This window comes from Pistacia vera, unplaced genomic scaffold (assembly GCF_008641045.1).
Source record: "Pistacia vera cultivar Batoury unplaced genomic scaffold, PisVer_v2 Contig93, whole genome shotgun sequence".
Classification (NCBI taxonomy): Eukaryota; Viridiplantae; Streptophyta; class Magnoliopsida; order Sapindales; family Anacardiaceae; genus Pistacia; species Pistacia vera.
This window is the reverse complement of record NW_022196812.1, coordinates 202,274-224,233: the sequence shown is the minus strand read 5'-3', so window position 1 is coordinate 224,233 and position 21,960 is coordinate 202,274. Positions and strand designations below refer to the sequence as shown.

The following is a 21,960-nucleotide window of genomic DNA, read 5'->3' as shown; positions in this document are numbered from 1 at the left end:
TGCTCCACAAAGGAAAATGACGGGGTGAGCACAAAATAATGCTCAATAAGTAAACCCTCCATCTATCTATCCCCGTAATTATTTCTTTTATTCTTTCCTCACACTTTCTTTCTATTGTTTTCTACTAACGTCATGGCCTCATCTTACCGAGGTACGGCCGGATGGCGTTCACACAACGCCATCACACTCTTCATGCCTGTCGTGGTAGTTCCACAGCACCAACCCGCTCATAATGACTATCGGTGGGGATCACAAAGCACCTATCCGGTTTCCATAACTATCGGGTGGAGATCACAAAGCACCTACCCTTTTCTCATGACTTTTCGGGTGATCACAAAGCATCAACCCGTTTCTAATAACTATCGGTGACGATCACAAAGCATCAACCCGTTTCTAATACTACTGGTGACGATCACAAAGCATCAACCCGTTTCTCATGCTCTTCTCATAGCACTTCTCATTCTCTCTACCCTTAGAGTAGTTGCATTCATAAAGTTCTCTACTCATAGAGCAGTGCCTACACAAAGTTTTCTACTCTTTTCTTAAGTCATTTCTCAATGCACAATTAGCATATGATGGTTCATCTCCACTAATGCACTTATGAAATGCCAACATGCAATGTTGAAAAATTAAGATTCACTACTCATACCCAAACCTCTATTAGGCATTTCATCAAACACCTCAAGTGCATAATAAACTCTACTATAACAATGATTCTATGTCTTTCTCTAACCATCCAAAATGGAGAAAACTCCCTCACATAGCCTAAATTCCTGCCAAAGAATAACACTTCCAAAAGGATTTCTCAATATCCTTCATTCATCTCAACTACCTTTCCACCCACATCTCATTCTCATAATGTAAATGTATGACAATCACAAAGCAATAATAATCTCCATTTGAGACTCAATAACATAGCATATACTTGTATACAACATTCATACATATTGCTATTAAACCCTAATCAAGAAATTCTCAAATCTCCACTTGGTTGGGTTTCCTTACCTTGTGATGGAGAGATCTCACTAGCACTTCCTTTCTCTTGGTTTGCTTGACTTTTCTCTACCCTTAAAACAATTCACCAAAAGACCTCATATTCAAATATCACAAAATCTCACAAAACTTCACATCCAAGCAAGAATCCTTACCTTAGGATGCCTTAGATTGATTTTCTACCCCAAATCACTCCAAAAGCCCTCTAAAAGCCCCTAACAAAAGAAAGAGAAATTGAGAGGAAATAAGAAAGGAGAGTGGCGATGGAGAAGAAGAATGAAGGGTTTGCAATGACTTAATTCCTTTTAACACTCTTTATGCATAAGCCTTCCCATTTTGCCCTTACTCTTCCTTAGGAACTCCATCTATATCCTTTGATTCATTACAAAAACACCCCCACAATAACATATTCTCCATGAAAAATCCTTTCAATTTACTCCCCACTTTTCCTACTAATTAGGGGTGGAATGGTCAAATTGCCCTTAGGGAAGAAAAATATCTAAAACTTAACAAACATTTTGGTTGGCACGTCGCCGCGGCGAGGAATCTTCTGTCGCCGCGGCGAAACTGTCCAGTAGCTTCCCCGTGGCTACAACACCTCTTCGCCGCGACCAAGATTATTCTTCACCCCAGCGAAGCCTGAAACACTAAACTTCTTCTATTTTCAACCAATCTCAAGGCAAGTGTTCAACATATCACTCAAAGGCCAACCAAACAATAATGAATCAACTCAAAAAGAGCAAAAGAAGAGGCATTAACTACGTACCTCAAGTGGGGCATTACAGTTAAAGGTTCAAGTGATCTCACAAAACCAGGTGTACTAAAGTTGCCTCTAACATACGAATTATGCCCTGTGAAATTTACATCAAACTGATGATAGCAGTGCAAGGCAAGATACCCAGCTTTTCCACAAACTTGACAAAAGAACCTGTTTCTACCTCCTGTACGTCCTTTACCTTGGCCACCAACATATCCTCCAGAAAACTGATTATTAGAGTAAGGTTGAGGCTGAGATGTAGCAAAGACAGGGAATTCTGACCAGTAGGTAAGTAGGAGGGATTAAATCTAGTGAATTGTAGTATAGCTGAGGTCATAGTGTTATACTGATTTCTAGGAAGGTGTGATGATTGATTGATAATCCGTGGATTATACAGTTTTCATGAGTCTTTTTATTCGGATTTTAGGTACTTTGTGGTGCATTTTGACTTGAATTGTTGTTTAATTATTTACATTTTGTGTTTCAGGTTAAAATGGACATGTTGATCAAATAAGGGCAAAATTGGAAGTTTTCAACGCAGAAGTTAGCGGATCTCAGAAGTTAAGAGAGTTCGAAAGTAGGATAAAGCACGATGAGGCTTGTTTGAAAGGGAGATGATAATCCGTGAATTATACACTTTTCATTAGACCTTCTTGTCGGATTTCAGGTACTTTCTAGTGCATTTTGACCTGAATTGTTGCTTAATTCTTTACTTTTCGTGTTTCAGGTTAAAATGGACATTTTCANGTTTGGAATTAAATTCATTAAAGTTGGTTGCACCATTTAATTGTAATACAATTTATTTGCAATTTGGATTACATTATTCCTTCAAAGGAGAAAGCACTCTTTCAGCCAGTAATATTAATTGCAAAAAAAAAAATAAATAAAATATATATATAGACCTGGCACGTGTCATCTAACCAACCAAAAATATGAAGGGCAATTTAGTCAAGAATAAAAGATTCAAATTGTTGGAGCTATTTATAGGTACTTCAACTTTGCATCAAAAGCGGTTGCCGTGGTTGTTGCCGCCATGTTTCTACTTGTATTGCATTGCCTCACACACTTTTCACGAACCAACTAACAAAATCAAAGACTCGATCAAAAGCCATGCTTTTTAAGGTGTCGTAACTTTCCCTCCATTTCCTCTCTCTCATTTTCCGCGATTTTAGTTTAATTTTCTCGGCAGCCAAACAAGTCAAGGACTAATGCTTATTTGGTTTCCGCGATGATTAATCGAGATTTCATTTCAGAATTAAACGAATTGAGGAAGCAATTGGCGAGTCTTAAACGTAAAATGTTATAAGATTGTTTGAAATTGTTGCTTCAGGAAAAGAAATGGCGAGTCTCAAAGATATAGGCGTTGCCGCGGCTATTAATCTTTTATCGGCGTTTACGTTTCTTGTGGCGTTTGCAATTTTACGACTTCAACCGATAAATGATAGGGTTTACTTCCCTAAATGGTATCGTAAGGGGGTTAGAGATAGTCCAACACATTCCGGAACATTTGGGAACAAATTTGTTAACTTAGACTTTAGAACCTACTTAAGGTTCTTGAATTGGATGCCTCAAGCACTCAAAATGCCTGAAAGTGAACTTATTGATCACGCCGGACTAGATTCTGTTGTACAAATCAGGATTTACCTCCTTGGGTGCGTTTAATTCTGACTCATGCATTGATATAAGTCTAGTACTTCATTTGTGTGTGTTTTTCTTTTTAATTTATTTATAATGGATTGATCATTTGATGATATGGATGATTCTTTTAATTTGCAGCATTAAAATCTTTGTCCCCCTAGCTGTACTTTCTTTTCTGGTTTTAGTGCCAGTCAATTGGACAGGGAAGACATTAGAGCATAGTAAGCATGTAACATTCGATGATATCGACAAGCTCTCAATATCCAATGTTGCATCTGGATCAAAAAGGTGAGGAGCGATTTATATTCTCTCTTCTGTCACTTTGCTGTGAGATGCTAGCACTTTGTAATATTGGAACTGAAATAGAATGTACTTGTTTTCTATTTTGACTTTTACTGGTATTACAACTTGTATTGTGTAACGAATCATACATCAGAAACGTATTGGAGAGGTCTTGGGCTTATAAATGGGGGGAGTCCCTCTACCTAATAGGTTAGTCTTTTGGGTGTAAAACTCCCAGTCCGTGACACTTGCCTTATAGTAATAATTATGTAATGTGTATATGTCCCTATTGAAAGAAATTTTAGTGAGTGCAATGAGTCATCCTGGAAGTTATCCTAGAATGTTTTATATCTGACCTGTGGTATGGAGACTAGCAAGAATCTTAAAGTTGAATCTCACTAGTAATATATGCCTTCTGTTTCTTTTGAATTTTCATTGTCAATAGGAATTTGTGTTAATGATATGAGTTCAGCTTCTAGTTCATATTTTTCAGGCTATATGCACATATAGCAATGTCCTATGTCTTCACATTTTGGACATGCTATGTGCTTCACGAGGAGTACAAGATAATTGCAGAAATGAGGTTGAGATTTCTGGCATCTGAAAATCGTCGCCCTGATCAATTCACTGTGAGTTTGTTGGTTCTTTTCTTTTAGCTTAATGCCAGTGTTTATGTCTATGTTGTCTAACTGTCCTATTTCCTAATTGTTAACTGTATAATAGGTCCTTTGTTTGGTCATTCTAACACATTTGCTAACGTGTAAAATAAGTTAGATCTTAATACAGTAAAACCTCTTTATAATAATAATGGTGGGATCAAACTAATTTATTACTATAAGGAAGTTATAACTTAATAGAGGTATAGTTACTAAAATTAATATTTTGATTTCTTATTTTATAATTCATGTTTTAGTAGTATGTATTAGGATTTCAATTAATTGTTTTAATAGTATTGGTATTAGTATTAGTATCACACAACTGTTCTGTTCCTATGACCAGCTAGCACTTCCAAAATCCAGTCGTGTGATGCAGACATTATTAGAAATTTCAAAGGTTATTATAATCAACGTTTTAATCGCTTATTTTTTAAATGGATAAAAGATCATGTATTGAAACCAGAAAAGAAAAGTATCCTCAATAAAATTGTAAATGTAGTTGCTGCATGGTCAATTGATGTAAAGCCATATACAATTGTCAATTGTTTTAAGCATTGCAAAATTGGGACCCCCGGTGTTGATGAATTGCAACTTACAAATGAAGTGGATGTGGAGAATAAAAGACTCATTGCAGAATTGACTGACCAGATTCGACAATTTCACTACACTAATCGAATGCATATTAATGTCTTCCTCGATCATCCAAATAAGCAACAAGTCGTATATGCTTTAACTGAAAAAGAAATCATTGCTGCAATTAGACAAGAAGGGAAAGGAAATAATCCTGAGGATGATAGTATAGAAATACAAAAAGTTTTGTGCCATGAAACTCTAAATATACTTGAAAAGTTAGAAATATTTTGGTTTCAACAAAAAGATATCCATGCTAGCGAATAATTATTACATACCCACAAGTTAAAAAGTGTCGTAACAACTCTGAAACATAAATCATTGTCCTAAACAACTTTAGATAAATATTTTATTTTATTTTAAACCTTTAATATAATGTAGCATATTTTTTTTTTTTTTACAATATACATATAATTATTATTATGTGGAGACAACTTTCCTTATATAAGACGGAAATTAGAAAAATTATAACTTATTACAATATGAAGTTTATTCTTATTTATAACTATCCTAAATTAAAACTAGAATTTTTTATGAATATCTAGAGTTTATTCTTATATAGAATATCACTATAGAGAAGTTTGACTGTAGAAGGTAGATATGTCGTAAGAGAAACGTATTCTATCCAAGGATTGTGGACTTAGTGAGTACTTCTTAGATTGGATGAGTGGTTAAATTTCATGTGTTCTGTAGATTATTGTCTAACAGCAAATGAAAATTCCAAGTAGTTAAGAGTTACATTAGAGTTGCTCACATTGTTTTTCAGAGTTAAGATGCATATGATGGAGAATCTTACAGATAGAATTTGACAGTGATGTATAAGCTCTGTCCATACTGATGGTTCAATTGGTGCACATAATCAAAATTGGATCTCTGCCACACAGATAACCTATATAAGAAGAAAATAGTGAGACATTAATTTTAGAATTTATTTAAATTTTAGCTTCTAACACTTCAATAAACGCCAATTATTTGGTTACACTAATTGTTCTCTTTTTGAATGCAAACTTGGTAGTTGGAATGTCTTGATTGAAGCAATATCTCGAAATTAGTATATGTTCTTGTCTGTGAGATCATCTGTTGCTCTGATCAGGACTGTTTCCATTTAATTTTTTTATCGAGGCTTGCTGTTTATCTATTTTAATACTCTTGGCAGGTTCTTGTGAGAAACATTCCTCCAGATCAGGATGAATCAGTTACTGAGCACGTCCAACATTTCTTCTGTGTAAATCATCCTGATCATTATCTTACTCATCAGGTATGCATCGTTCTCAGGCTGCATTAATTATAGTAGCTTGATTCATGATCTAATAATGGGTACTGCTGCAAATAAGTAAAAAGAAATCATAGTTACCTTGTAGTATGGATAGGGATTTTTTTCTTTGATAGAACTCTATTTAATTTTGAAGAGTTCTTTATAGAGCATGATCAATTTCATTTTCAACTTTTATGTTATCACGTTTGAGAATGTACTGGAGCTTCACTACTTCAATTTTCTAGGTTGTCTACAATGCAAATAAGCTTGCTGCATTGGCGGCAGAGAAGAAGGGTTTGCAAAATTGGTTAACCTACTACAAAAATAAATATGAGAGAACTTCGACGAAGCCAACCACAAAGGTTCTTCAGTTCATCTTTAACTTCCTGTTTTTGTTTCATTTACTTTAGATTTCTTTTATAAATAATCAATTTTGTTCAAACAATTGTCATTTTGTATATAAAAATATTGATTTAAACGTATTGAGTTTGTCATCTCATTTTCTATCATATATAGACAGGTTTCTGGGGTCTTTGGGGAACTCAAGTGGATGCAATTGAACATTATACGGCTAAGATTGAGAAGTTGACTCAAGAAGTAAGTTTGCATATGCTATAATAAAGATTTATCTTTGGTTTTCTATTGATTTAGAAGCTTTCTGGTGGTTATTTGTTTTTTTTATTTTGCTGCTTCTCTTGCTGTTATGGCCGTATTTAAAGAACTTGGTAAAAGCACATGGCGGTTAAACTCAGGTCCTTGTGTTTGCTACCATCTTCACTGTTCATGTGTATACCTGGCCATAGTTTCAATAAGAACAGGTGCCTTCAGATTGGAGCATTCTCTGTCTTCATTCTGAATTTCATCTGAATGAAATTTAGGTGGTTTTCATGCTCCATTTTGAAATGAAGGATGAAGAATGATAAAGATTTTATATCAATTTGAACAAACATTAAATACACAATCAAATGTTAGAAGTATTGTAGGACAACCCCAGGCATTGGATCATGTGTTAGGGGAGGCAGAAATTTTGCACAAGGAGAAGCAAAAAATAAAGCTAGTATTGTAGAAGGAGCAAAAAGTCTAGGTTGTAAAGCTATACAAGATACTAATTCTATGAAAGTCTCAGTAAAATCTAAACATTATTATTTCAGAGTGGACAAGTGAAGAGACTGGAGAGGATGGGATTTAAAACTCTAATATGATGGGAAGTCAAGAGTAGCGTCGGTCAAGGCTGAGATTGAGCGTGGCAGCTATCCTGATTGTTCTTTATCGGGGATTGCAGTGGGATTTGGAACCTCCATTAGGGAACACGGTAGTTCAAAGGATGGGGAAATGCCACTTCTCATTGTAACTGAAAATAGAAAGAGAGAAACAAAGTTAGCTGACATAATAAAATTATGAACAACTTAATTGTAGTGATTGCACTTCCAAAGAGTGCTATTCAAAGCGAAAAATAATTCTTTTAGCTGATTCCAAATGGTATCTAGAAGTTTTGATTTGAATCCTTTAATCATAAAATCTCCCCGAGAGATCTTATGTTTGACTGAGTGTGTTGTCCTGTCACCCATTCTTTCATGCTGTATTCGTTTGTTATGAAGATTATCCAATCTGGTGCAAGCAGCAGTGCCATCAGGCATATTCTTGTTTCTCGAATTTCTACATGGAAGGAGAAAAACTTATCAGTAAGGTTGTGATGCTATTTTATCTTTTCATTCTAAAGGAATTTAGTTTTATGAAGTTGACAAGCGTATGGACAATGCATTCCTTCATATTTCTTATCCTTCTGGGAGTAACAATTTGTTACTGAGTATTCTAGAAATTTTGTAGTTTTTGGAAGTATGAAGTAGGAGTATTACTACCATATGTGCATTTTAGAATTGTTATGTGTTTGTTACTGACTAATATTAATTTTCACAAATCTGTACATGTGGTGACCAGAAATAACTTCACTACATGCCCTGCCTATTTAATTTTCTTTGTTTGCTCCTGAAGTGTAATATGGACATTTTTATACGCAGGAGACTACCGAAAGAGAGAGGGTAATGAATGACCCTAATTGTATAAATCCAGCAGCATTTGTTTCATTCAAATCTCGATGGGGAGCAGCAGTCTGTGCTCAGACTCAGCAATCAAGTAACCCTACAATTTGGTTGACAGAGTGGGCTCCTGAGCCACGTGACATTTATTGGAAAAATCTTTCTATACCATTTGTTCATTTGACTATCCGAAGATTGCTCATGGCTGTTTCTCTGTTTTTCCTAACTTTCTTTTTCATGATTCCCATTGCATTTGTTCAATCCCTCGCCAACATCGAGGGGATTGAAAAGGTTTTTCCTTTCTTGCAGCCTCTTATAGAAACGTAAGTTTATTCTTCTACTGCTGCTAAGATATTCTAATGTTGTGATGCATTCCATATATTTATTTTGTCTATATCATTCTATTAAGCTAATGCTTCTAATCAATGGACATCTTAAATTATCAAAATGACACAAAAGGGATCTTTTTAACTTACTACCACCTTTTTCAAGAAACCTTTTACCACCGCTTGTGTACATGGCTATGCCACCAAGGTTCTGACTAACCAAGCTAAAAAGGAAATGTAGTCGTTCACACTACTCTACTCCTAAGTAGTACAGTTCTCTTAATGAAACCAGACAAGCTCTGACAGTGTTCAAGTTGGATTTATCTTGGTGAAAGGGCTCTCACAAAAGTTAAACTTGGAGAGTCTGATACAAGGTTATGATTATGGATGATTTCTGCTACTTACTCCTACTCACAGGATACAATGAACTATAAGATATTTTCTGATTGCCTCCTCACTAGTACTGCTGTTTTCAGGCTTGAGGTTGTCTAAGTTTTAACTGTTTGAAATTCTTTTCTGCAGTGGGTTTGTGAAGTCAATAATTCAAGGATTTCTTCCAGGGATTGCTCTGAAGATATTTCTTATTGTACTCCCATATATTCTCATGACCATGTCCCAGATAGAAGGATTTACATCACTCTCGTCATTGGAGAGGAGATCGGCTGGGAAATATTATTTGTTCATACTGGTTAATGTTTTTCTTGGAAGCATTATTACAGGAACAGCATTTCAGCAGCTTGAAGCTTTTCTTAACCAGCCCCCAACAGAGTATGTTGCTTAAAATAAATAACTTGCATCGAGTATCAAAGTCTCTTCAATCGAAGATATTATTTAAATATGCTTTTCTGTAAAGCACTAGTCAGACATGTGGCCCAATAATTCTTTGATTCATGCTAAATTTGCAGGCCATTCTAAGTTATTACTTTATTTCTATCAGATACATAGATGTTCTTCCCTAAGCTAATTATCTTTTTGTTTTTATTATATGATGTATTACTGAATGACTAGTAATCCTGTCAACATTTGAGTGCCTTGGCCTTTTATGTGCAATTATACTTTTTAGTTGATGATCAACTGATAACATGAAGGCAATTGAAATGCACTTGTATTCTCTCCACAGGATTCCAAAAACTATTGGCGTGTCCATTCCAATGAAAGCAACTTTCTTCATTAGCTATATAATGGTTGATGGTTGGGCTGGAATTGCTGCGGAGATCCTCAGATTGGTACCATTAGTCTTATTCCACCTGAAAAACTTTTTTTTGGTTAAGACAGCCCAAGACAGGGATGAGGCAATGGATCCTGGATACTTCAAACTTGCTTTATCTGAACCTCGGATCCAGTTCTATTTCTTGCTGGGACTTGTATATGCCGTCGTCACACCCATACTTATTCCTTTCATCATTGTGTTCTTTGTCTTTTCATATCTGGTATTTCGTCATCAGGTACCTTAGTCAATATAATTTTCATGCTTTCAACTTCCAGTTAGCGTCTGTTTGTGTGTGCACACACATACATTTTACATGGCTATTGATAGGGTCCCTCAATTTTTAGAGCACTCTTTATCTTAGCAATTGCAACTTTGTCTATATTCATAGGATTCATCACAGCAAAGCAGATCTATAATTCACAATGGAGAGATATGGATGGTCATAAAAGTGTCTTGGAAATCTATGCCCACATTTGTTGAATGTTCCATTGGTTATATCTCTTCTTGGTAGTGACAAAAATTTTCATTAGATAGAAGTTCAGCTTGAAAATTCTCTTACTAATGTTCACTGTAGTAGTAATGGTTGATTTTTATAACAGTAGGTTTGATGAGTTGTTTTTCATCCACTTTTTTTGTTGCCATTAACAATACGAGCTAGACCACATTCTTCATTCCAAAATGGTGTTTATAAGATTCGTTTTGTTCATATTTGTTTAATGTTTACTTGTACTTACTAGTTATAGTAAACAAAGTTTATAATACAAAGTTCATTGTTGATTATTGCTTTTTTACTCTTTTTTTGCAAGGTTATCAACGTGTATGTCCAAATATATGAGAGTGGAGCTGCATTCTGGCCTGATGTGCATAGGCGTCTGATTGCCAATTTGATAATATCTCAACTGCTTCTGATAGGTTTGCTAAGCACGAAGAAAACTGAGAGATCAACACCTTTGCTCATTCCCCTTCCAATTTTAACCTTCTGGTTCCACAGATATTGCAAAGGCCGTTTTGAATCTGCATTTTTGATGTTCCCATTACAGGTTTGACCAAATACTTATAATTAGAAATTTTTATCAACTTTTGAATGGTGATATATTGAATGTTGATGATGTGTGATGTCATTTGCCTTGCATCATTATTAGAATCAAAAGACCTCCAGGCTTTGATAATCCATCTTGAATCTTTGAACAATATGTTTGTTCGACCATTTTGAACAGTTTTGTTATGATCAACTGACATAGTTGAAAGCCCCAGATACTCTGCATACTTTTTTAACTGAAATTAAGATTAGTTGACAATGATCCGCAACTGATATTTAATAACATCACAGGACGCAATGGTGAAGGATACGCTTGAACGGGCTAGAGAACCGACTCTAAATATAAAAGATTATCTACAGGATGCTTATTTACATCCTGTTTTCAAGGGTGATAAATCTGAGAGGCCACAGATTGATGAGGAGGAGCGAAACAGTCCACTTGTTTCTACAAGAAGGAATAAGAGTAGTAGTAAACCTTCTTCCGAGTCTAGTTATTCAGCTGGTCACTGATACACACACACACACACACACACGTGTACAAACTCATTTGGGAGAAGAGAAAGAGAATCTGATTTCTTTATTATTCAAGTCTAAAAAAGTAAAGTAAAACAGTATCACACTTATTACATTTCAGTAACTATGGTTAATTAATCATAGTTGAAAGTAACCAAAGTAACTAACTCAACCAACTAATCTGAACTATACCCAGCAATTAACTACTACTGACTTACTAACAAAATACGCATTATACATCAAGAATCATTATACATCAAGGAGAGAAAATAATAATAAACCAAGACCCCCCCCTCAAGTTGGCGGGTGATGAATGTCAAACGCTCCCAACTTGGATAGTAAATGGCGATGGAGAGGACCAACAACAGCCTTCGTGAACAAATCAGCGAGCTGTTCTTGAGTAGGAATGTGAATAGGATGTACCAGGCCTTCCTTGATTTTAGTACGAACTATATGACAATCAATGTCAATATGTTTTGTACGCTCATGAAACATTGGATTAGAAGCAATATGGATGGCTGATTGACTGTCACACCCAAGAGGAATAGGCTGGGGAACCGAAATGCCAAGATCAATCAAAAGTTGAGTAAGCCATACAAGCTCACAAACCGTAGAAGCCATGGCACGATATTCTGCTTCAGAGGATGACCTGGAAATTGTAACTTGACACTTAGATTTCCATGACAGTAAAGAACCTCCCAAGAAGATGTAGAAGCTAGTAATGAACTTACGCGTCATAAGGCAAGAAGCTCAATCAGAATCACAAAAAGCTTGAAGATGGATAGAACCATTTGCTGGAAAAACCAAGCCTAAACCAGGAGATCTTTTGATATATTTGACCACTTTGAGAGCTGCATTGAGATGGGACTGTTTTGGCTGATGTATAAACTGACTAAGTAGATTTATAGAATAACTCAAATCTGGTCTGGTATGACACAAATACAGCAACTTCCCAATCAATTTCTGATAAACAGAGGGATCCTTTAAGGTAGGATCTGTTGCACTAGGAAATGAAGCATCAAATTCCACTGTTGTAAACTTCTGCTGATGATCAAGGGGTATCAAGGCTGGTTTAGCAGCAGCCAAACCTAAGGTGACAATCAACTCTAACGCATATTTCCGTTGGCACAAACTAATGCCCTTGGATGATCTAGCAACTTCAAAACCTAAAAAATATCTAAGAGAACCAAGATCTTTTAACTTGAAGTTAGAGTGCAACAAATCTTTAGTAGCCTGAATAAGAGAATGATCATTACCTATGATAACCAAATCATCAACATATACAAGCAAAATCACAATATTAGAATTGTCTTTCTTAAAGAAGAAAGAATGATCCGAGGGTGATTAGTGGAAGCCACCTGATATTAGTGCAGTAGTAAGCTTTGTATTCCATGCCCTGGAGGCTTGTTTCAAGCCATATAATGACTTATGGAGCTTACATACTAGATAGACATGTTTGATAGGATGGTGAAAGATGTGTGTAGGAAATGTAATTCTGAATAGGATATTGGACAGTAGTTGTTAGATTAGTTTTAGGTAATGTAGGACATACAAAATCAGTGGTCCAAATAGGTGGTTTAGTGACTCTACCAGATTTTCTAAGAGGACCAGGATGTTGTGAAGAGGTACTAGGTAGATTGGGTGAACTATATGAAGCTGGAGAAATAGGATCTGCTGGTTCTGTTTCATGAAGATCATTTGTATTTTCATGCAAATAAAAAATAGTGGAAGATGCAGTTTCAAAATCCTGTTCCAAAAATGTTTCTCGGATAAAAGGTGGTTAACTAGATTTATGTAAAGTAAAAGGAAAAATATATTCATGGAAAACCACATCACGATTAATATGAACAGATTTGGAATGTAAATCATACAAAATATAACCCTTTTTTGTAGTAGAGTAACCAAGAAACACACAAGGAGTAGATCTAGGAGTGAACTTGTCATGGGGAATCAAATTGGTAGCATATACTAGGCATCCAAAAACTTTCAAGTGGTTCAACTTAGGCTTATGACCAAAGAACTTCTCATAAGGTGAGAGACCATCTAAGACTTTAGTGGGTAATCGATTTATGATATAGACTGCAGTTTTGACTGCATAACCCCACAAATAGTCTAGAATATGTGATTGAAACTTAAGGGCTCTAGCTATGTTAAGTATATGCCTATGCTTATGCTTTACAACTCCATTTTGTTGTGGAGTGTACACACATGTGCTCTGATGTATGATACCCAAACCAACCAATAAATCATGACATTGATGATTGAAAAATTCCAAACCGTTGTCAGTTCTAATGCATTTGGGGGTCTTATTATGCTAATTTTTGACCATGTGAAGGAAATCTTTTAAGTTTTGATACACATCAAATTTGTGTTGCATAAGGAAAAGCCATGTAGTCCTAGAGAAGTCATCTACTATGGTGAGAAAAAACCTAACATTTCCTTGGGTTGGGATCTTATAAGGTCCCCAAACATCTAAGTGTAACAACTCAAAGATATGTGATGTATGTGTTTCACTTAAGGCAAATGGTAACCTGGTTTGTTTTGCTAAAGGGCAAATGCCGAAGTGAAAATTAGAGTGTGAAGGAAATTCATGATGTAATTTTTGTAGGACTGGTAAGGGTGCATGTCCTAATCTCCTATGCCAAAGTACAATGTCATTACTATATAGTGCTGTGGACATTACTAAATGTCTTTTTATTGATGAATCAAAGGTTACATCACAAGAATTACAAACAAAATTCTTTATTCCTAAAACTGGAAGACAGTGTTTTATTTGTGAAAAAGGTATAAAATGGCATAGCCTTTGATATTGCTTACCAATCCCCTTGAGTTTGCCACTCCAAAGATCCTGGATAACACAAAAATCCGGATAAAATGTGATGGAACAGTTACTTGATGCAGTTAATTTGGATATCGACATCAAATTATACTTAAAATCTGGTAAATGTAAAACCTTTTCAAGAGACAAATTTTCTTCAATTTTATAGAACCAACATGAGTGATTGGTGTTTTAGTTCCATTAGGAAGTCCTACATAACTTGTTACGGGTGGACTACTAGCTACAGAACATTCAAGGTTTTGGAAATCATGTGTCATATGGTCAGTGGCCCCAGAATCAAGAATCCAATCAGAATTATTAAATTTTGAGTATAGAGGCACAATTGTACTTGCAAGATTAGCAGACATTGCACCCATGTTCTCTTTTCCCGACAATTGAAGTAGTTGTGCATACTGGTATGGAGTTAACACATTGCCGAGATGAGCTCCTCCTTTGGTATTGTCACCTACTGTTTCAGAGTTCACCAACTGATCCTGAGTCGAATGGACTTGATTAGCTTTAGGTTTTGTCCCTGACTTGCCCTTGGTGAACACAAAATCATCTGGATAACCACGTAGTTTATAACAGGTTTCCCTCTTATGCCCTGGAGCATGACAGTAGTCACACTCTATGTAGGGTTTCTTCCCCTTGTATTTTGAGCTTTGATTCTGATTCCTCTGATTGCCTTGTGAATATAGCACTGTAGTAACCTCAGTGTTGTGATAGGAACTAGTCAAGACCTTCTAGCTTTCATCCTGACTTACTATGGAATATGCTTGCTTGACTAAAGGCAGAGGCACCATCAATAAGATTTGACTCCTTACCAAGGTGTACGATTCATTAAGTCCCATTAGAAACTGCAAAAGCTTCCGCTGATTGAGATGAGCCAAATATGCCTTGGCTGAATCACTGTTTGGAAGTGGTAGACTCACTAACGAACTCAGTTCATCCCACAAGGTTTTCAATCTGTTATAATAGACCGCAATCGAACTCGTACCTTGTACTAGATTAGCAATTTCCCTATGAATCCCAAACACTCTTGTACCATTCACTTTATTGTATTGTTCTTGGAGATCTTGCCACACTTGATACGCACTATTTGAATACATAATACTATTGAAAATGTCTTTTGAGACAGTATTAAAAATCCACGCTAAAACCAGAGAATTGCAGTGTTCCCACTGAGCATGCAATCCTTCATTGAATTTCGATTTCTCGCAAGATCCATCAACAAATCCCAATTTATTTTTTGCCCTTAGCGAAACCTCATGGCACGACTCCATATCCCATAGTTCTCAGTTCTGGTAAGCTACTTTGAAATCAGAACTGAACCACGGGTGTCCGACGGGTGAATGTAAAGAGGGGAACCTGAATCTGTGATATTTGACATCTATTGTTAATGAAATTAAATTGATCTGGAACGAATCAGCTTGATTCTGAACAGAAATGGTGAAGCAGAAAACTCAATCTTGAAACTCAATCTTGAAAAATTTTAGACGAAACTTCAAACTTGAGCTTGATTCTTCAGTCGAAGTTGTTGATTTCGCAGCAAAGAATAATTCTTCAGTCGAATTTGTTGATTTGGCAGCAAAGAATCACTGCTCTGATACCATCTACGAACTCATTTGGAAGAAGAGAATGAGAATCTGATTTCTTTATTATTCAAGTCTAAAAAAGTAAAGTAAAACAGTATCACACTTATTACATTTCAGTAACTATGATTAATTAACCATAGTTGAAAGTAACCAAAGTAATTAACTCAACCAACTAATCTTAACTATACCCAGCAATTAACTACTACTGACTTACTAACAAAATACGTATTATACATCAAGAATCATTATACATCAAGGAGAGAAAATAATAATAAACCAAGAACACGGAAATTATTCTTCCTCTCATTGATTTCCAGCATTGCTTCCAGATCAGCTTGTACATACAACTGGAAAAAAGAAAGGTCAGCTCCCGTTCATTTAATTGCTTACACAGTGAATATATATATTGGAGATGAGTTTGCAAAGTGCAAGCTTGAGAGAGAAATGATAGTAAGAGAACTCCAATGGATTTTATAGATAGGGACTTCGTTTCAAAAGTGTTCTTTATATAGCAATTTAATTCTTTGAGTTAACAATACACATTTTGAACATAGAAGATGCCCATGGAGGCAGAAAAACTGTGATAATAATTACAGTTTTTACATTGTCACCTTACAGTTTGGTGTATAATTTTAGGAAATTAACACCAATACTATCAAAAAGAGGTTTGTTTAAGGGTTGACAAAACATTTTGTTCGTCCCAGCTTGTTTTGCGTCGTGCTTTTTCGGATATGTCTCGTTTAAGTTGTAATTCTTTATTCTTTATAAAAACATTTTGTTTAAATGGCGTTTTAATCAAATGGTTTCATTTTTATATTAGAATTACATACTACTAAAACAGACAACCAAAACTTCTAGCTAGTCGTTCAAAATTGCCCCTTCGTTTGTCAAGAAATGACCTAAATTTATTCTAAATATCATTTATATTCCTTGAACTGAAAAAAAAAAAAAAAAAAAAAAAAAAAAAAAAAAAAAAAAAAAAAAAAAAAAAAAAAAAAAAACTCTATTCGGGGTGTAAGCCCCATAATTGGAGGAAAGTTTTTGTGAACTTCAGGGGTTGCTGCAATTGAATCCTATAATAACAATTTGATAAACCTTCTTTTAATTTAAAAAATTTGATATTTGAAGCATATATATATTATATATATCTATATCATATCTATATACAAGCACTTGATAACAATATTTAAAAAAAAAAAAAAAACTGTTTTAAATACACAACTTTTTACCTGATTTTTTTATTTTAAACTTGTCGATGCCTGATTTTGACACCAATGACTCGCACGTACAAAGTGTTAAGCTCTGCTTATAAATTACACGTGAATGATTATAATTGGATGCAAAGATTAAATAATAAATGAGAGATATGATTTTTAAAGTGGTTCGGATACTTAAAGCGAATCTTATGTTTACTGTTTCTTTTATATATAAGAGATTACAAGAGGTCGCGTATAGCGAACAATGAACAAAGGTACAATGATCGAATATTTAGAGAGAATATCAAGTTAGTCTCTTTTTCATAGGTTATCTTTGTTCTGAAAATAAAGATTACAATTAGAATGAGGGTTTAGTCTCAGAATGCTGAAAATGAGAGGGGGAAACCTCTATTTATAGTAGAAGAATTCAAGATAATAATTACAAATCTGCAAGTGGGTAGATGTTGTGTAAGTCCTTCCTTGTCTCTCATTGACTGATAACTTAAAAAATATCCTTAAATTATCTGAGGCTTGGACATGTGTACAGTCCTCAGTCACTCATAGACAAAGCCTGAATCTGTTAAGTTGATAAGAACCATATTTTTTCTATCATAGAGCAACATGACAGCTCCTGGACAGTATAAAGTCTTTCTGAACTTTGATTGATATTTGTTGTCCTAGGTTAATATCAGCCTTGATTTTCAGGCATAACAAAACTATAGCCTTAATTGTAATAATTTTGAATTATTGATAAGTGAGTTTGTAATGATGTTAAAATAATAATAAAATTTGTTTGAAATATCTGAATTCCCGGTTTGATTTCTATATATATGCTATATAATAATATAGTACCACTCATTAACAATTCGTTATTAATAAGAGCCCTACATACAAATTAATTAATTAGCATAATATGCCATTGGATAATGTATCTCACCTGGTCATAATCTTATTCATTTTTTACGAGTAAACGGCTTTTTCCCACCCAAGGTTTGCCTTAATGACACTTTTCCACCAAAATAGTTTCAAAATACAATTTTTTCACCCAAAGTTTATATTATATCAATACCTGAAGCCAATTCTAGCCGTTGCTAGCGGCAAAAATTATCTTTGTCACCACCATTTGAACCGGTCTCTTCTCTAGAAAACCCCTCTCACTCTAGTACTTGATTTCTCATCGATTGCCGACTACTGCAAAGCTAAGGTTTTTTGTTCTTAGCTGATTTTCGAATGATCTCGAGAACGAATATTCAATCGGTCATCACCATTCGATCCACCAACCTTCACTCTACAAAACCTCTTTCACCCTAGCTCCTAGTAATTCGCTGAATGCTAGCTTAGAAAGTGAAGTGTATTTTCGGTATTATCGAAAGAATAACACTATACATATAACATTCTTATACAATATTATGTGACAAAAAATGATTGAGTGAAAATTTAATTTTAATTTAAAATCAACTAATCATATTTTGCCACATAATATTATATGAGAAATGTTGTATAAAAATGTTACATGTGTAGTATTACTCCTATCGGAATATAAACTTTGGGTGAGAAAATGGTATTTTGAAACTTTTTGGGTGGGAAAGTGTCATGAAGGCAAACCTTGGGTGGGAAAAGGTGTTTACTCTTTTTTTAAACGCTGTTTTTCAGTAAACCCCATGTGCTTGGTCTTTTTATGTGTGCACTCCTTAGTTTCGAAAATGTAACGTTAATCCCATATATTTGGCTTTTTTATTGTGAACACCTACTAGTTTAAAAAATGTGATCTTAACTCCCATGTGTGATGTGTTTGAGCTTTTTTGTACTGAGTAGTGAGTATCCATTAGTTTCAAAAATGTTATCAATTCAACCTTCAAATTTATCAACAATTTCATCCATTTAACCTCCAAAAAAAATATTAACCTCTCAGCATTATTGACATCTTTTGAATGTTAGATTGATAAAATTTAAGTAAATAGTAAAAACACATTTCCTTAAAAAAATGGAGGTTAGGATTGCAATTTCGAAACTAACAGATACTCACTAGAAGAGGGCCAAACATACAGGGTTAGGGGGACATTTTCAAAACTAACAGAGTGCTCATAAAAATACCAAACATAGGGGGGTTTGCTATAAAAATCCCTTTTTTAATTAGGATAATCGGATTTACATGGAATCCTTATTTATAAAAAAAATATATATATATGGTAAAGCTAAAAGTCGAAACGCATCGTTTTGGTCCCGTCTCTGTTCTCATTCGAGGTTGGTTCTGGATCAGTTAATTTCCATCACAGAGACAAGAAACAACACACAGTGACAGAGATGAAGCTCTCTCTGAAACTCCAAGATGATTACAAACAACAGACTCAAAACCCCCCTCTCCTAAAGGCTAAATTACCCATCTCCATTTTCAACCAACCCTTCACTTCTTCACTCACAACCGCCACAACCGCCACTCCCAAACACCTCTCCTTCTCTCTCTCCACCAACTTCTCTTCCGGCCCTTCTTTCAGATTCACCTACACACCCGTCTCTTCAAATACAACGGCAGCCTCAGCTGCCCCTTTCTCCGTCTCTCTCAAATCGGGCCTTGGCTTGTTTGGTTCGCCTCATGATTCTCCTCTTATCTTCTCTGCCCACTTCTCTCTTTCCTCCACCAACCCCTCAACTATTTCCCCTACCTTTTTGCTCCATTTCAAGCCCCAATTTGGTCACTTTTCGCTGCATAAAACTACTTCCTCTGCAAACCCTAACCCTAGAAATTTGGGGTCCCGCTCCGGTTCTGCGGCCAACTTGCAATCTGGTTCTCCTCCGAATTACCATTTTGCAAGTGGGTCGGTTGTGCATGAGGCTTTGGGTTGGCAAGATGTGAAATTGGAGCCGTGTAGTACGAGTGAAAATGGGTTTGGTAATGCGAAGCCTAGCTTTTTTAAAGGGGTTGGTTCGGGTGATGGAATTGGGTTTGTTAAAGAGAGGATATTGGAGATGAAAGATGGTGAAAGAGGTGGACTGTTGGGTGGAATTTCTGTAAAGGCAAAAACTGTGTTGCCTGTGACGAAAGGGTTAAAGGCAAATTTGAGGTGGGGAGTGAATTTGCCGGCGAATTCAGAGGTTAGAATGCCGTATTTAACTGTGAATAAGATTGGGATTGAGAGAGTTGAAAAGTTAGAAGAGGTGAAGAAGATGAATTCTGAGAGTAACGTGGGTGATTTGGAGTTGTTGAAGGGAATGTGTTTTTGGATGAGCAGAGATTTGGAATTATTGGAGAAGGAAAACAGGGACATGAAACAATGTTTGGAGGATATGAGAATGGGAGTTTCCACGAGGAGTTATCGTGGAGTAAGTGATAGTATTGGGAAGAAGGTCTTTCCATCTTCAAGTGAGGGTTTCTCTGAGGCAAGGGGTTTTAATGGAGTCAGTGATAGTACTGGGAAGAAGGTGTTTCCATCTTCAAGTGAGAGTTTTGGTGAGCTTGAGAGGCGGAGCAGGAAGAATGGCGAAGGGAATGGCAAAACAGAGGCGAAGAAGTCTGTGAGTCAGGCTAGTGATTTGGAGTCTGAGTTGCAGAAAGCTATTATGGCTGCTGCTTCCTCTTAGCAAGGTTTGACATATTTGCAAATATGCTATTTCTTGGCGGTCTCCTTATAATATGTGTATATAATTGAGCTCTTTTTAACTTAAATTATGTCACAGACTTGGTTGTGTCTATTAGAAAGCTTGGAAATCTATTCCATGATCCTCGGCTATACATTTGATGCATATTTGCTTTAAGTGCTTATATTTCAAGACTTGATGGCAATTATGTTTTGAGCATCAACTTTGTTGCGGAACTTATTTGTATTAGTCTTTAGAATAGCTCAGCTCAGTGGGCTATTTTGCTTTATATCTTAATTAGTTGATTCACATTAGTCTGAAATAAGATCATTTCAACCATATGTGCATCTTCTGTGGTTCAAAATGGACGGATGATGCGGCTTGTAGTTCTGTGAGGCGCATTAATCTATAAGTTTAAGCATAGGCTTCATTCACTCTCTCTCTTGCTCTCTCTTAAAAATGGAAAGTTTATATGGCATTGATATTGTGATCGAGTTCAATGCAACTGAGCTGGAAGAACTGCCTTTAGAATCCTGTAGGTGTTGAAGATTTTACTACATCAAGAGTTGTTGGCTCACTTAAGAATGTCAAAAATAAATAAGAAACTAAAGATTACTCATAATTCTGCCCCATCTTCTTCAACTAAGCAAGTCTCCGGCATCAACGTATGCTATTGCTGCAGCGAAATTTAGGATAGTTTTCAGGCAACTGAAATACCGAGCAGGAAAAAAACTAACTTATATGCCAGCATGAAAAGTTGCTTGGTTTAAATAAATTGCAAATGATTCAGCATTAATAGTGTGTTATTTGTCACTTGGTTACCGTATTTCAGAACAGATTATTGAATATTAATGGCCCTACTGAGAGGAACAATGCTATTGCAAAATTGCAAGCTAGTGGTTGATGTGCAGAAAGGATGGTCTTAGCTAGTCATCTTTTGTCGCATGGTCCAATTGCTTGGGGCTTCTAGGTTGCTTTGCGTGCAGAGTGAGTGTGTTATTTGAGCTCAGCCAACAGAAGTTTTGGTTATACATATATGTGTGAGGGGATTTGCTCCTTGGTGCTTTTTGTTTTGAGTTATATCTTTTAGGTGTAGATGGCTCATGGCTGAATGTAAGATAATGTTGAAATTCTGATTTTATATTGTCCAGCCCACCTCTGAAATTTGCTCACTCACTTTGAAAACATGTTAAAAGAAAGATAATGTTTCATGCTTTTTTTCCAACTAAGAAATTAGGAAAATGGCATGGTTAAGGTAATTATCGATTTGGCCATAATGTTTTTCTCAAAACAAAGAGAAAAGGGACAGAAGTTTGAAAATACAATTTTCAGAAACTTACATAGAAGGAAACAAAACTTGGTCAGATTCTAATATTTTAACGTTTGGTAAGGGTAAATGTTGAAACATGTTAACAGGATAATGCAAAAATTCTGATTTTG

The 21,960-nt window shown here is 35.5% G+C and overlaps 2 protein-coding genes across 2 annotated transcripts; both read left to right on the top strand.

Moving 5' to 3' along the window:
• The first annotated feature begins 2,882 nt into the window (after positions 1 to 2,882).
• On the top strand, positions 2,883 to 11,332 carry LOC116120312 (CSC1-like protein At4g02900). Its single transcript, XM_031406271.1, has 11 exons — positions 2,883 to 3,402; positions 3,527 to 3,676; positions 4,164 to 4,299; positions 6,113 to 6,214; positions 6,457 to 6,573; positions 6,728 to 6,808; positions 8,230 to 8,570; positions 9,096 to 9,341; positions 9,694 to 10,018; positions 10,590 to 10,823; positions 11,114 to 11,332. The coding sequence occupies exons 1-11, from the start codon at positions 3,089 to 3,091 to the stop codon at positions 11,330 to 11,332; spliced, it is 2,265 nt and encodes a 754-aa protein (XP_031262131.1). The 5' UTR covers positions 2,883 to 3,088.
• Positions 11,333 to 19,248: 7,916 nt separating this feature from the next.
• Positions 19,249 to 20,523, top strand: LOC116120311. The gene has a single exon (XM_031406270.1). The coding sequence runs from the start codon at positions 19,249 to 19,251 to the stop codon at positions 20,521 to 20,523; it is 1,275 nt and encodes a 424-aa protein (XP_031262130.1).
• Positions 20,524 to 21,960: the final 1,437 nt, after the last annotated feature.

Coding starts and splice junctions, on each gene's coding strand:
- LOC116120312 (XM_031406271.1), top strand. CDS start 3,089: ATGGCGAGTCTCAAAGATATAGGCGTTGCCGCGGCTATTAATCTTTTA. Junction 3,677..4,163: donor GTTGCATCTGGATCAAAAAG/GTGAGGAGCGAT, acceptor CATATTTTTCAG/GCTATATGCACATATAGCAA. Junction 10,019..10,589: donor ATCTGGTATTTCGTCATCAG/GTACCTTAGTCA, acceptor TTTTTTTGCAAG/GTTATCAACGTGTATGTCCA.
- LOC116120311 (XM_031406270.1), top strand. CDS start 19,249: ATGAAGCTCTCTCTGAAACTCCAAGATGATTACAAACAACAGACTCAA.